Below are 15,130 nucleotides of genomic sequence, written 5' to 3'. Positions count from 1 at the left end.
GAAACAGCATGAGAGGGGAGAGGGTCAGAGGGAGAAGCAGGCTCCCCGCTGAGCCGGGAGCCCGATGTGGGTCTCCATCCCAGGACCCTGGGATCATGACCTGAGCCGAAGGCAGACGCTCAACCATCTGAGCCACCCAGGCGCCCCTAGACTGATATATTTTTTAAGACTTTTATTTACTTGACACAGAGAGAGAGAGAGAGAGCACAAGCAGGGGGAGCGGCAGCAGAGAGAGAGGGAGAAGCAGGCTTCCCGCAGAGCAGGGAGCCCGATGTGGGGCTCGATCCCAGGACCCTGGGATCATGACCTGAGCCGAAGGTGAGCCAGCCAGGTGCCCCTAGTCTAATTTTTTTAAATCAGGCACTTAACAGTTTTTACTCTTTCCAGGTTTGGGATACATTTTTCTTCCACAATACTTCCCACCTGCCCTGCTTGGTCAGTGGTAGGCCTGGGTCAGCCCCCAGAATGATCCCTGGATTCTAATCACTGGGCCTTGATGTCCAAGTCCTTTCAGCCAGCTCTAGGCAGATTGTCACCCTGAGTGCAGTAGTTGTCTTCTCCCACTTCTGGGGAAGGCTTGGGAATTAGGGTTTCTGTAGCAAGTCTGTAGGGCACTTGGTTTGGGCCCCGGTTCTGCCACCCTCTGTGCTGATGTGGTACGTATATTGTCATGTTAGCCCTCCTAAGACTCAGACATGGAGGGGTCACCACCCCCATTTCTCAGAGGAGAAGTGCCCAAGATCACATGACTAGAAAGCACACAGGTGGGGATTGAAATCAGGGAAAATTCCAAATCCTTTCTTTCCATGCTCTTCCCTGTCGCTTAACTACTGTAAGCCCTTGGCTTTCAGATGGAATTCAACCAGGTGAGTTCCAAACAGCCTTCTACCTCTAAAATTCTTGCAACCATTGATATATTTGAACTCTTATGAACTTCATTGCTAATCAAGAGGAATCCTATAATAATTATTAAATAATCAACATCATCTTGGTACTCTTAACTAGGCGCCAATAACAAACTCTTCACAACTCTTCCGTACTCTTTGAGTACCCAGCTCACAGTTCTAGCATCATTTTATTTTATTTTTTTTTAAGATTTTATTTATTTATTTGAGAGAGAGAGCACGCACAAGTAGGGGGAGGGGTGGAGGGAGAAGCAGGCCTCCCGCGGAACAGGGAGCCCAATGATGCAGCACTCAATCCCAGGACCCTGAGATCATGATCTGAGCCAAAAGCAGATGCTTAAACGACTGAGTCACCTAGGTACCCCTTATCATCATTTACTACAGGTTTTTAAAAAGTAGCTGTTTTCTTACCTGCTTCTCCCACTTCGAACTGCCTTCTGTGGAGGAAGGGAAAGGGTGCTGTGTCTCATTTACATCTATATTCCCAGAAGCTAGGAGAGTCCTTCACATATATTTAGTGCTCAACAATATTTATTGAAGTATACTAAGCCAGCAGACATGAAAATAGACTAGGAAACCTTCCAATTGTAGGACTTGATCATTCTAGTCAATATTGAATATGAATTCATCATTAGATTTATACCCATATATTTATATTCATAAAATAAAACCACCATTTTATTGCACTGTGGAGGATTTATTTCACATATAAATTCTTTTAAATGGGCAGGCTTTACATTTCCTTTGCTCAGCAGAATGGTAACTGTGAAGGAAAGAGGCATAAATGACAGGAGAATTAAATGACATTATGACAACATTGATCTGGTAACAAATGATAAATAGTTTCAAAAAAGGAATGTGTAAGTTTTCCATTGGATTAATTAAGGTCAAGAGTCCTCAACTGGGGGCCATTTTGGCCCCTACGGGACAATAGGCAATGTCCAGAGACATTTTTGGTTGTTAGGCTAGTGGAGAGGTTGTTACTGGCATCTAGCGGGGAGAGGCCAGAGATGCTGCTAGACATCCTATAATGCACAGAACAGCCCTTCACAACATTCAGCCCAAAATGTCCATAGTGTTGAAATTGGGAAATCCTAATTTAGATAGACCCTCAAGTAGTGCTGGGAATTTAGTACATCTTTATTGGTTGATTGCTCGGCTCAGCCCATGACCTCTGACACCCTGGGCATCTCCACGATGTGATAAAGAGAGTTGTTGTCTGATGGTGATTCTGAGGCACCAGTAGTCCCAGAACTGCCCTCTGAATCACAACAGAATGTGGCTGGCTCAGGGGCCTCTCCTTCCTCTCAAAACCTGGAACCCACCAGCCAGGACAGGTCCCCAATATGTGTCATTTATCTGTTTATGGATACACCCATCATCTATAACTAGACCATATATTCCTCTTGGCAGAAGACATATGTTTAACTTCATTGCACCCATTTGCCACAGTCTCTCCATACTTCTCCCATATAATGCTTTGGCACTTAGGGCATGACAATGATGCTTTATTTTTGAAATTCATTGGTTAACAGTTAAACAGCTGGTCATCTGTAGATATCCTCTGTAGTAAATTGCAACTAACCAGAATGTAGTGTGACTAGAATCGCCCATTCTTCCACCATTCGAGATAAATTAGTTGTCATGGTATTTGACATTCACATTTGTGTTCCTGGGGTCAAGGTTTATGTTGGGTGTTTAGGGTTAGAGTTAGAGAATTCCTTAAGTTCTGTTTTCTTCCTCGATTCCCTGGTTTGTGAGGGTATTGTCTTTTATCTGGGAAATAAAATGGAGACTTCACTCACACAAGAAAAACAAAAACAAAACTTTTCCGTTCAGGTAGATATCAGTATTTGGTAAGGCATGATGGGAGGTTGACATATAAAGGTATCTGACAGGGTGATCAGCCCTACATAAGTTTGTGATGTAGGTAGGCAGTGTGTTTGGCATCCATCGCCTTACTCCCCCAGGTGTATCCCCCTTGCCCCCCCACCCTGCATTTTCAGAATCACTAATACCTGCCACTATGTGAAGAGCACTTACTACTTTGGCATTGGGTAATACAGTGTCTTGCCTGGGGCAGGCGCACTTGTATTTTTTGTTGTTGTTGTTATCTTTTTTTTTTTAATGTTATGTTAGTCACCATACATTACATCATTAGTTTTTGATGTAGTGTTCCATGATTCATTGTTTGCGTGTAACACCCAGTGCTCCATGCAATACGTGCCCCCCTTAATACCCGTCACCAGGCTAACCCATCCCCCCACCCCCTCCCCTGTAGAACCCTCAGTTTGTTTCTCAGAGTCCATAGTTTCTCATGGTTCCTCTCCCCCTCTGATTTCCCCCCTTTCATTTTTCCCTTCCTACTTTCTTCTTTTTTTTTTTTTAACATATAATGTATTATTTGTTTCAGGGGTACAGGTCTGTGATTCATCAGTCTTACACAATTCACAGTGCTCACCATAGCACCTACCCTCCCCAGTGTCCATCACCCAGCCCACCTCATCCCTCCCACCCCCAACCCCTCCAGCAACCCTCAGTTTGTTTCCTGGTTTGTCTCCCTCTCTGGTTTCATCTTGTTTCATTTTTTCCTCCCTTCCCTTATGGTCCTCTGTCTTATTTCTCAAATTCCTCATATCAGTGAGATCATATGATACTTGTCTTTCTCTGATTGACTTATTTCGCTTAGCATAATACCCTCTAGTTCCATCCACATCGTTGCAAATGGCAAGATTTCGGTTTTTTGATGGCTGCATAATATTCCATTGTGTGTGTGTGTGTGTGTATTATATATATATAATAATATATATATTATATATATACCACATCTTCTTTAAACATTCATCTGTTGATGGACATCTAGACTCTTTCCATAGTTTGGCTATTGTGGACATTGCTGCTATAAACATTGGGGTGCACGTACCCCTTTGGATCACTACATTTGTATCTTTGTGGTAAATACCCAGTAGCACAATTGCTGGGTCATAGGGTAGCTCTGTTTTCAACTTTTTGAGGAACCTCCATGCTGTTTTCCAGAGTGGCTGCACCAGCTTGCATTCCCACCAACAAGGGGCACTTGTATTTTAAAATCCAAAAAGAATGAATCACTATTGATAGGATTTCAAATATTAGACCATTAGGGCAGGATCGATTTGGGGGAGTCCTTCCTCAATGTCCCTCAAATCACACTGTCTGTAGAAAAAGCAGGTAAAACTAGCAACAGAAAGACTTCAGGTCAGCGTCCCGTGAGATGACAATAAGATTTTAAAAAATTCATTATTTCAACTTTTGTTATTTGTTCTGTGTCTATCAACTGGGAACAAATTCCTTTAGTTTCTAATAGAGGAAAGAAGACAGAGTTTAAAGCTGTTTGATCTTTGCAAACTCATGTCATGCTAAGAAGCTAATTAACATATAAATGCCAGTACAAATAATTTCACTGCAGTCAGAGGTTGGTTCTCTCTGGGGCTCTTTAAGGGCAAGAATTTTAGTCCTGAAGCAGTTTAGAGAGTGCAGTTTATTATTTTTTTAATTTATTTTTTAAAAGATTTTATTTTGTTTGTTTGACAGAGAGAGAGACAGAGGGAGGGAACACAAGCAGGGGGAGTGGGAGAGGGAGAAGCAGGCTTCCAGCAGAGCAGGGAGCCCGATGCGAGGCTGGTTCCCAGGACCCTGGGATCATGACCTGAGCCCAAGGCAGAGGCTTAACGACTGAGCCACCCAGGCGCCCCTAGAGAGTGCAGTTTAGAAAGGGCACAGGACTTCTGATGGTGGCAATATTTGTGTCTGGGACTAGTCCATTTTCCAATCATGACCCTACTCGTACATAGGTTGCTCTTCTATCATTACCCCCACATTATGAGTGAGGAAGGCCAAGGGCACAGCAAGTATATGTCAGAACTGAGCTTGTACCTGTGTTTCGTGGCTGTAGATGTCTTGGCCTCCTGCTGCGTTAACTCTCCATCATAACCAGGTGTCTCTGCTGTCCTCAGGGAGCTTTCCCACTGAAGGGGGGGGGGGGTGCCTGGACACCATGAAAAGAGAAGATGGTTTGCTAACTATGCTAATACAGCTCTTTCTTGCTTTCTAGGTTTTGGAGGTGCATTGGGTTACCTTTTGGGTGCCATCGACTGGGCTCATCTGGAGATAGGAAGAATGCTGGGCACAGAATTCCAGGTCATGTTCTTCTTCTCCGCCTTGGTGCTCACTTTGTGTTTTATTATTCATCTCTGCAGTATTCCTGAAGCCCCACTTAGAGATGTTACAAAGGACACATCCCCACAGCAAGCCCCCCAGGACTTTCCATTGCCATCAGACAAAATGTACCAGTATGGGTCTATTGAGAAAGCTAAAAACGGTTCTGTAAACCCAGAGCTGACATTGAAGGGAGAAAAAAACAAAAATCCTGCTGAACAGGTAAGATGCAAATTCTTTTTTCTTTACTCAGGAAAAATATCCTTGCTCTTACCCTTATTTTTTTTATTATTCTTTGTTTTGTTGGCTTGTTTGATGTGAAGTCTAATTGAATCCTCCAATCCCCTTTCGCTCTTATCCCTTTGAATTAAAACTTTAAACATGTGTGCATTTTCCTCTGGTCTTCCTCTTATTCTTTTCAGAGCATCAGAGTAGAGAAGAGGAAGCCAGTTCCAAAATGTTAGACCATAAGAGAAGCCTGGAACCATTTTTAGGCCTCAAGAAATATCTTAACTCTTAGATTGGGATTATAAATTTGTTCCTCCAAATGACAGCATCCCTGGGTTGGTAACTGGGTTGGGCATGCTGAATTTGTATTTCATGAGTTGATTAAATATTTTTTTTAGGTCATTTTCAGTGAACTGGTCAGTGAATTAATTAGTTTAAAAATTAAAAAAAAAACTCTACTAAATTACAGAGAAATGGGACTAGGTTAAGGGGAAATTGTCAGAGAGAAGAGGCTAGAACTGTGCTGACCAATACATTGGCTACTCGTCACATAAGGCTATTTAAGTTTAAATTAATTAAAATGAAATAAATTAAAATGTCAGTTCCTTAGTTGCATTAGCCACATTTCAAATGCTTAATAGCTCCTTGGGCCTAGGCACTACAGTCCAGGGCAGTGCAGATATAAAACATTTCCATCACTGTAGAAAGTTCTTTTGGACAACACTGATGCACAGCTGCATCCTCCTTCAAGCTGAGTTTAATGGCAATACCTCATTAATATAAGTACAAAGGATTCCCTCACTGGCAAAGGGGTTGTGGAAGACCTGGGTTTAAATCTTGATTCCTCTAGCTGACTGACCTGTATTATTCATTCAACAATTACCAGGCACTTGCTGTAAAGAGCCTGAAGATTAAGAGCATATGGGGCACCTGGGTGGCCCAGTCAGTTAAGCATCCAGCTCTTGGGTTTCGGGTCAGGTCATGATCTCAGGTTGGTGAGATCGAGCCCTGCTTTGGCGTCGGGGTCTGCTCTGAACGTGGAGCCTGCTTAAGATTCTCTCTCTCCCTCTCCCTCTGCCCCTCCCCACCCAATGCTTACAGGCACTCTGTCTCTCTCTAAAAAAAAAAAAAAAAAAAATTAAGAGCATAGGTGTTCAAATCCTGCCTCTACCACCTCTGGAATGCATGACCTTGGGCATTTGTTTCTGTAAAATAAGAAAGTGATTCTATCTACCTACAAGGATTTTGTGCAAATTCCATGACATAAGCCATGCAAAGTTCCTACCACATAGTAAGGGGTGAGGTACAAGTGCCTATTATGAGCCTGACAGAAGGCTGAGCACCTCACACACCAACAGGGAACAGATTTAATCTGTGCTCTAACAGAACTTTCATACAAGCTCAGTGAATCTCTATGAGTTCAACTTCTCTTGATGGGTGGGCCTATCTATTTTCCAGGATTATTGGGTTGTTCAGCTAAGATAAAGCATGCAAAGGTGATTTTTAAGCTTTATATAAGTATATAAGTGTATTACAGTCATTATTCAGTCAACAAACTACTTCAGGTACCAAGTATGTACAAAGCATTACTAGGTATTTAGGGATCATGAAATTGACTAATCTCTGCTTCCTATGCTCAAGAATTTACAGCCCTAACAGGGGCCATAATAAGCCATTTATACCAATACTTATATTCCAAGGTAGAATATACACTTTCCAAAATGAGGGTGGTGGTGCAGTTTGAGAACTGGGATTATTTTTTTTTTTAATGGCAAGAGGAGGCCTGAATTATTTCAGGATTCAAACTGGATCCCATAAAATTCATTGACAATTCCTCCATGCCATCATTGCTTACCTCAATATTTCAGTAGTCTCCTTTTGAGTGTACGCTTGTGAAGTTCTCTTTCCTACTCTCGCCTCTGTGCCTTTTTCATGTATAAATCCACCCCCCCCATCTCCAGTTGACAAAGTTGTACAATATGTGAAGTAGAGCAACTCCCAAGGGTTCAGAACTATTGAAAGGACTTCACCAAGGGAATCAAGCAGTCACAGAATAAGATGTCAGCTGAATTTTCATTCTGAGTGAAAATACCCAAAGGGCTTTGAATATTTACTTTCCCAGCTTTTACAGAACTACTAGGCACAATTTGAAAGTTCATATTTATTTTTGGATGAGAGGAAAACAGATTAACAATGAAAGTAGGATGAAAATTATGTATAAGGCAGAAGCATAAATTAGTATTTGGAATGAGGATGAATACTTGCTGGCCACATTCACGTCTTAAAATTTTGCATTTTTGGAAAGAAAAGAAGAAAAGTAAAAATAAATCACTTAGTCTGAGGCATGAAACTCAGGCTGTTGCTGTTGTTGTTTAAAGATTTTATTTATTTTTTTTTAAGTAATCTTTACACCCAACGTGGGGCTTAAAACTACAACCTTGAGAACAAGAGTTGTATGCTTTACCAACTGCGCCAGCCAGGAGCCCCTGTTGTTTTTTTGTTCTATACCCTTAGCTTCTTCCTATGGTCAAATAAAAAGTAACAAGGCATCACTGAGGTTTTGTTTTTTTTTTCAGTCAACATTTATTTTTACAGTTACCATGTTTTACATGCAGAGAAGTTATTTTTCCTAATTCCAAAGGAATGTCTATACTTTTTAAATACTGACTAGGTACAGTTGTTCCCGGTTATCTGAAGCTTAACTTTCCACATTTCGGTTACTTGTGGTCAACTGCCATCTGGAAGCAGATTATCCTTCTGATTTATCATCAGAAGGTCAATAGTAGCCTAATGCTATGTCATCCACCTCACTTCATCTCATCCCATAGGCATTTTATCATCCCATGTCATCACAAGAATAAGAAGAAGAGTAGGTACAACATAATGATATATTTTGGGAGAGAGACCACATTCACACAACTTTTATTATAGTATATTGTTATAATTGTTCATTTTATAATTGTTGTTAATCTTATAATGTGTCTAATTTATAAATTAAACCTTATCATTGGTATGTGTGCATAAGAAAAAACATAGTCTATATAGGTTTTGGTACTATGTGCGGTTTCAGGCATCCACTGGGGGTCTTGGAATGTATCCCCCATGCATAAGGGTGGGGATGACTGTGTAAGATCAGTTTAGTCATGGCCAGTAGGTTAACTACTACAAAACTAACAAATTAAAAAAGCAATTTATATAACAAATCTACAATAAGTAAATATATTTTTCCACAATAAATATTGAAGTAAAAAGCATTATTATATAAAGTTAAGAGTTATAAAACAATATGTTGTTATAGTTAAAATAGAAACTCCCAGGAGACCACCTTATAAATAAACTAGCCAGGACTCAATTTCATTATGTTGAGATTCAGAATAAATAAAGATCTGAGAAGAAAGGCCTATCACCCCACCATGACTGATGTTTATAGTCTCAGTGTCTTAATATTCCCAAGGTGTCTTTCTTCTCTTATATAACAAGATGCTGAAAGCTGTTTTATTCTTTGTATTTCAAAACAGTTGTGTCAATAGTTCAAAATTTCTCATCTTCTCAAGGTTTCTGATACAAAAAAAATAGTGTAGCCTTTGGTTTCAACATAATTTAAGCCTAAATTAAAGAATGTGGGGGGGAGGTGCCTGGGTGGCTCAGTCATTAAGCGTCTGCCTTCAGCTCAGGTCATGATCTCAAGGTCCTGGGATTGAGCCCCACATTGGGCTCCCTGCTCAGCGGGAAGCCCGCTTCTCCCTCTCCCACTCCGCCTGCTTGTGTTCCCTCCCTCTGTGTCTCTCTCTGTCAAATAAATAAATAAAATCTTTAAAAAAAAATAAAGAATGTGGGTATGTGTGTGTGTGTGTGTGTGTGTGTGTGTGTCTTCTATATTGTTTTCACCTCTGACTCCACATAGGGCTCATTTATGTGTGCTGGCTCATGGCAGGATCCAGAGAAATAAACTGGGAAGAGGTACGTGACCAAGAGCAGGGAGCTGATTGGCTCTCTGTATCAATTTTCTGTGCTACCTAGCAAATTACCTAACAAATTACCTTGAGCAGCTTAAAACCATATTTATTATCTCACAGTCTTATAGGTCAGAATCTGGGTGGGCTCAACTGGGTTCTCTGCTTAGGGTCTCACAAGGCTGAAATCAAGTTGTTGATGGAGGTGCATTCTCATCCGGAGGCTCAACTGGGGAAGAATCGGCTTCTGAGCTCATTCAGGTAGAATCCAGTTCCTTGTGATTATAGGACTGAGGTGCTTATTTTCTTGCTGACTGATGGCCAGGAGTCATTCATCTCCTAGAGTCCACTCTAAGGTCCCTTCCATGTGACCCCTTCCACCTTCAAAACCAGTAACCTTTGTGCTTTGAAACTCTCTGACTTCCTCTTCTGCTCCCAGCTGGAGAAAATTCTCTGCTTTTTAAAGGGCTCATGTGATTTGGTTAGAATCACCAGATAATCTCCCTTTTGATTAACTAAAAGTCAAGAAATTAGTAACCCTAATTATATCTGCAAAATCCCTCTGCCATGTAACATAACATAATTATGGGGTAACAGCAGGGGACAGAGATCATGGGGCTATCTTAGAATTCAGCCTACCACACTTTTGGATTCAAGAAATCTAAGAATTATAATCATCTAAGGGCTAGCTTAGATCTATGAGCTCTGTCCTTGTGTAGTGGTTCTGTCACTCAAAGACAGGATGCTACATATCTCTTACATCTTGGCCCAAAGCAAGCCCCATTTCCAGTCTCTTTACCTTTAGCTCTCCAAAGCCTTATTTGGGCCTGAAACTGCTAAATATCCACACATACTTAACAGAACACCTCCTATAAGACCTCTCCGTGGAAACCTTGGTGCCATGCCGAGAAAGTGTGACTCTGTGGGGTAATCGACTGACAGATATGTAACATGGCTGTGTGCTCTGGCTCACACAGCTGGCTGCATGTCTGCACTGAAGGTCACACCTGTTTCATGTTTTATTCCAGACTAGGAAGGCAATGACCATGAAGTCACTGCTGAGCGCGCTGGTGAATATGCCTCCCCACTACCGCTGCCTTTGCATCAGCCACTTCATTGGATGGACCGCCTTCCTGTCTAACATGCTCTTCTTTACAGATTTCATGGGCCAGGTAATAAACATGTCTGTGCACATACTCATTGACTTGCACATCAATCCATCATTCAGCACCTGTCGAGTTTCTTCTAGGCTCTCCCCTAGGATGGGCACAGTAAGAGTGTAAGAAAGAGTACATTCAAGAAGCTGTCTTACAGACAGGAACTGGAGCCAAGTTATTACACCCTAGACATCTCTATGGGACCAGTACTTGATCAAATACAACAGATAGGGAAGAATCAGTGTGAGCTGCAGTAGTCATGGCAGGCTTAATGAAGGAGGTATAGTACGATCCAGGCCTTGAAAGGTGAATGGAAGTTGGACAGAGAGAGAAGAGGGAGAAAACATTCCAAGCAGGAATAAGAATGGTATGTGTGGAGATGAGTCAGAAGCCTGTTGGCTGTATCGGAAGAAGGGTGGCAGGGTTGCCTAAGTTAGGCGGGGGCCAGATGTTAGGTGGAAAGAAAGGTGTTAATGATCCAGGGAAATATTGTTTAGACTTGATGGCATTAGGACTTCTGGAAGGTCCTTGAATAGAAGCATAAAAGGATGAAAGGGGTGATGTGGTCATGGGAGAATGAGCTCTGTGTCTTAGGAAGGGCCCCCGGGCAGGAACATGTCACTCCCCAAGGATGGAGAAGCAGAGCGCATGAAAGGGAGTCCCTACCACACTGCATTTGTATCTCAATGGTCCCAAATCTCTCTTTCAGATTGTGTACCAAGGGGATCCCTACAGTGCACACAACTCCACAGAGTTTCTCATCTATGAAAGAGGGGTCGAGGTTGGATGTTGGGGCTTGTGCATCAATTCCGTGTTTTCCTCACTTTATTCTTGTAAGTCTCTTCCTCCTGAAGGTATCTTCTAGAGGGCTCTGGTCTAGCAGAATCTTGGGTTTTATATTTCTATATTTATTTTTTTGCTTTTTAAAATACCAGATCCTTGGGTTGCCTGGGTGGCATAGTCGGTTAAGCATCTGACTCTTGGTTTCGGCTCAGGTCATGATCTCAGGGTCATGAGATCGAGCCTCATGTCAGGCTCCTCCCTCAGTGTGGAGTCTGCTTTGGATTTTCTCTCCCTTTCCCTCTGCCCCTCCTACTCATGCTTGCTCTTTCTCTTTCAAATAAATAAATCTATAAAATAAAATAAAATAAAATAAAATAAAATACCAGATTCTTGATAAATATATGGAGATCAGAAAGGACCCTTAGAAAGGACCACAAGAAGTATCCTTTGCCATATTGAATTCTATGTTATTTTCCTCATTGATTACTTTTTCCTTGGAGTCCATGGGTTCTTGATCAAAGCTCCCTGGAAAATAAAAGGAAATCTTGTAAATAAGATGGTGGAATATTAGATGCACAAGGGCTAGAGTCTCTGCTCTGAGTATTGATTAGCATCAAGTCTATGTTCTACTGGAATAAGATCATTGGTGGAGTTTCACAGATACGCTTATTAGATCTGTATATGACAGAACATAGGAGGGATGGTTAATATGCTAGGTGACAGAATTAACATGCAAAATGACCTTAGCTCAGGTGGGGAGGGAAGTATGTCACAGGAGCACTATTCCAGGATTGAGGATGACAACTTTCTTTCTCAGGTACTAGCTTTCCATGGGGACCAGAGTTGATTAACCCCCACTTAGCTAAGTTTTAGTTGTAAAGACATTGCAAACAAAGAGATTTCTGTGATTGGTTTAATTTATTTATTGTGTTTTTTAAAGATTTTATTTATTTTATTTATTTGAGAAAAAGAGAGAGAGCATGGGGGGAGGAGCAGAGGGAGAGGGATAAGCAGACTTCAAGCTGAGCTCAGAGCCCGATGCAGGGCTCGATCCCAGGACCCCAAGATTATGACCTGAGCTGAAATCAAGAGTCAGTCACTCAACAGACTGAGCCACCCAGGCATCCTTGTGACTGGTTTTAAACAATCCCAAACTAATATACTATAACCCTAGTCTCATTTGGTGCCTGCCAATGTATATGGAAATCTCTAAGACCTGTATACACTGAATTAAGTGAAATAGTCTAGCCTATAAAATGTATGCAGGTTCCCCCATTGGGGATGGAAATTGGGCTTCTAATAATAATGGGAGCTCCTCCTGGATTATGGGGAGATAGTTGGCCCCCAACTCAGAGCTCTAAGCTTTGGGTAGGCCCAAGGGACAGCAGGGTTATGGCCCAGGTGGGAGAGGGGGAAGTGACGGAGGACAATCCCTGTTACCATTCTCAGGGGCACACGTTCTGCCATTGAAGTGTGCTTCTTGGCGGGGGGAAGAGAGTGAATGCATATAATGACCCCTTGTCTGACCTCCACCTAGCCATAGCACAGCAGGAAACCTGCTTCAAGATCAACAAATCTCTTCAAAATATAGCACAGTTGGGAAAAGGTCACCTAATACAAACATGTAAGGAATTCAGGAGCCCAGTAATCATGAAACCATAAACTTTATTAATTTAAAATTTATGATAACCAGATAATAGTGGCTTAAAACTTCTATTTCTCCCTTTTTCCCCCTAGAGTGCATGAACTAAGAAAATCGCAGGAGGAAGATTTCAAGTACTTAAAATAGAATCCGAGATTGGTAGACTAAAAGGGTCTAATTATTCATCTCAATCCCTTTGTGCTTTCAAGACCTGGGGGTACTATTTACTACCACCCTCATTCTTGTAAGAGGAGCCCATTTTCCCACAAGTAATATGCATTTTAGTTTTGTGTCAATTAAAAAATAATTTTTTCTCAAAGAATCCCTACTAGGGACATCCCATTAGTCTAGTCTTAGTTCTTGTATGAATTTCATTGCACTTGAAGATTAAAATGCATGTTATTTTTAGGTCCTTTTGAGTTAAAAGCCCTGTGTACAATAAACTATTATTTGAATAGTTTCCCAAAGTTATATTAATATATAAATTTATGGGATCCCCTTTTTTTTAAAGTAAGTTTCTTTTTTTTTAATTCTTTTTTTAAGATTTTATTTATTTATTTGACAGAGAGAGACATAGCAAGAGCAGGAACACAAGCAGGGGGCAGTGGGAGAGGGAGAAGCAGGCTTCCCACTGAGCAGGGAGCCCAATGCAGGCTCGATCCCAGGACCCTGAGATCATGACCTGAGCCGAGGGCAGACGCCCAATGACTGAGCCACCCAGGTGCCCCTATGGGATCCCTTTCATTTGAATTAGAGCTAAAATTTTATTTATAAAATACCAACCAGCCCTTAAGGATCTTCAGGAGCTCTCTGTGACCATAAGATAAAGTCAAAGTCCTCAGCCTGGCATTCCATGATTTTCAGTTTGGTCCCGTTCACACTTTGACCTCTCTCACTCCTGTTCAGATTCACTACCCCTGATGACTCACTACACAGACTTTCTCAGCTCTGTGTATTTCCTACTGCCTTTAGTTTCTCCTTCTCCAGATGCTCTCTCTAATTCCACATCTAGACAACTGCTAATCCTGCTTTTAGACTCAGCTCCAATGGATCTTGTCTGTTAAATCTTCCAAGTTCTTTCCCTCTGCACTCTAACCCACCCTGAGCAGAATCAGTCTTTTCCTTCAGTTCCAGAGTGCACCATTTATCTTGGACTCATCACATAACATCAGATGCAGATCTGGAATTTCTATCCAGATGGAGTTTGGCAGGGCAAACTGGCTGCTGGGGTGGAGGGTGAGGTATGGCATTTTCAAGTTCCTTTTGCATAGCAAGCATACTTAGATCCATGAAAATAGCAATATCGAGTACTGAAATGTAGCCAATTTATCATATCTGACATTACTAGTCATAGCTGGTGCTTAAATCCGTCATTTATCTCCAATCCTAATGAGAGGCACAGTGTGAGGACATAACTATGACTGGGTATTAGACCCAGTGGAGGGCGAGTCAGGTTTACCCTTACACTGACTGATTTCTCTTCATGGATAAAGGATTCTTTGCTTGGCTTTCAGTCTTTGTTCTGAAGTTACTTATGTTTCCAAATAGCTCTTTATGCTTCTTTGCCTTCTTCTTGGCTGGCCTACATATTGGATGAGAGCATTTCCCCAGTGAATACTGATGGTGTCTTTTAGGTACTGAGACACCTAGATTACATTTTTTTGTATAAATATAATCATTAAGCAAACAGAAACTGACCTAGCTCTATACTGCTTTTTCTCTCAACCTTGACAACAGCCCCCTAGGGATGGTATGAACTTAATAGAGGAAGCAACGTTGCCCACTTGTCATTTTCAGAGCTTTGACTTCCATGGGATGATCTGAGACAGTATTTAGTTTCATAATTGGTTCAAATGTAATACAGATTAGGTTTCTTGTCTCTGTGATGTGAATCTAACAGTTATTTGGATAGATAGGGAGAATTTCATTCTTGAATAGACACATTTCGGTCTTTATCATTTATCCCCTGGGTTCGTGTTCCAGTAGAATGGCCAGGGGAAAGATAGGGAGCCTATGGATGAGAAACAGCTATTTAAAAAAGAAAGACTGAAGTTTTTGTTGTTGTTGTTGTTGTTTAAAGATTTTATTTATTTATTTGACAGAGACACAGAGAGGGAACACAAGCAGGGAGTGGAAGAGGGGGAAACAGGCTTCCCACTGAGCAGGGAGCCTGATGCGGGGCTTCATCCCATGACCCTGAGATCATGACTTGAGCCGAAGGCAAACGCTAAATGACTGAGCCACCTAGGTGCTCCGAAAGACTGAAGT

At 41.6% G+C, this 15,130-nt stretch overlaps 1 protein-coding gene across 1 annotated transcript in view; it reads left to right on the top strand.

Annotated features, from left to right (window-relative positions):
* LOC118006367 (membrane-associated transporter protein-like) overlaps window positions 1-15,130 on the top strand; it is a 34,762-nt gene that overhangs the window by 15,449 nt on the left and 4,183 nt on the right. The window contains exons 3-5 of the mRNA XM_034998997.1: window positions 4,996-5,321; window positions 10,309-10,452; window positions 11,147-11,270. Of these exons, the coding sequence (XP_034854888.1) occupies window positions 4,996-5,321; window positions 10,309-10,452; window positions 11,147-11,270 (594 nt within the window). The remainder of the gene's footprint in view (window positions 1-4,995; window positions 5,322-10,308; window positions 10,453-11,146; window positions 11,271-15,130) is intronic.

The sequence above is a fragment of the Mirounga leonina genome, unplaced genomic scaffold, assembly GCF_011800145.1.
Source record: "Mirounga leonina isolate KUSES-001 unplaced genomic scaffold, KU_Mleo_1.0 Mir_96, whole genome shotgun sequence".
NCBI lineage: Eukaryota > Metazoa > Chordata > Mammalia > Carnivora > Phocidae > Mirounga > Mirounga leonina.
Note: the sequence above shows the minus strand (reverse complement) of the source record. Positions and strands in the feature narration are given on the sequence as shown.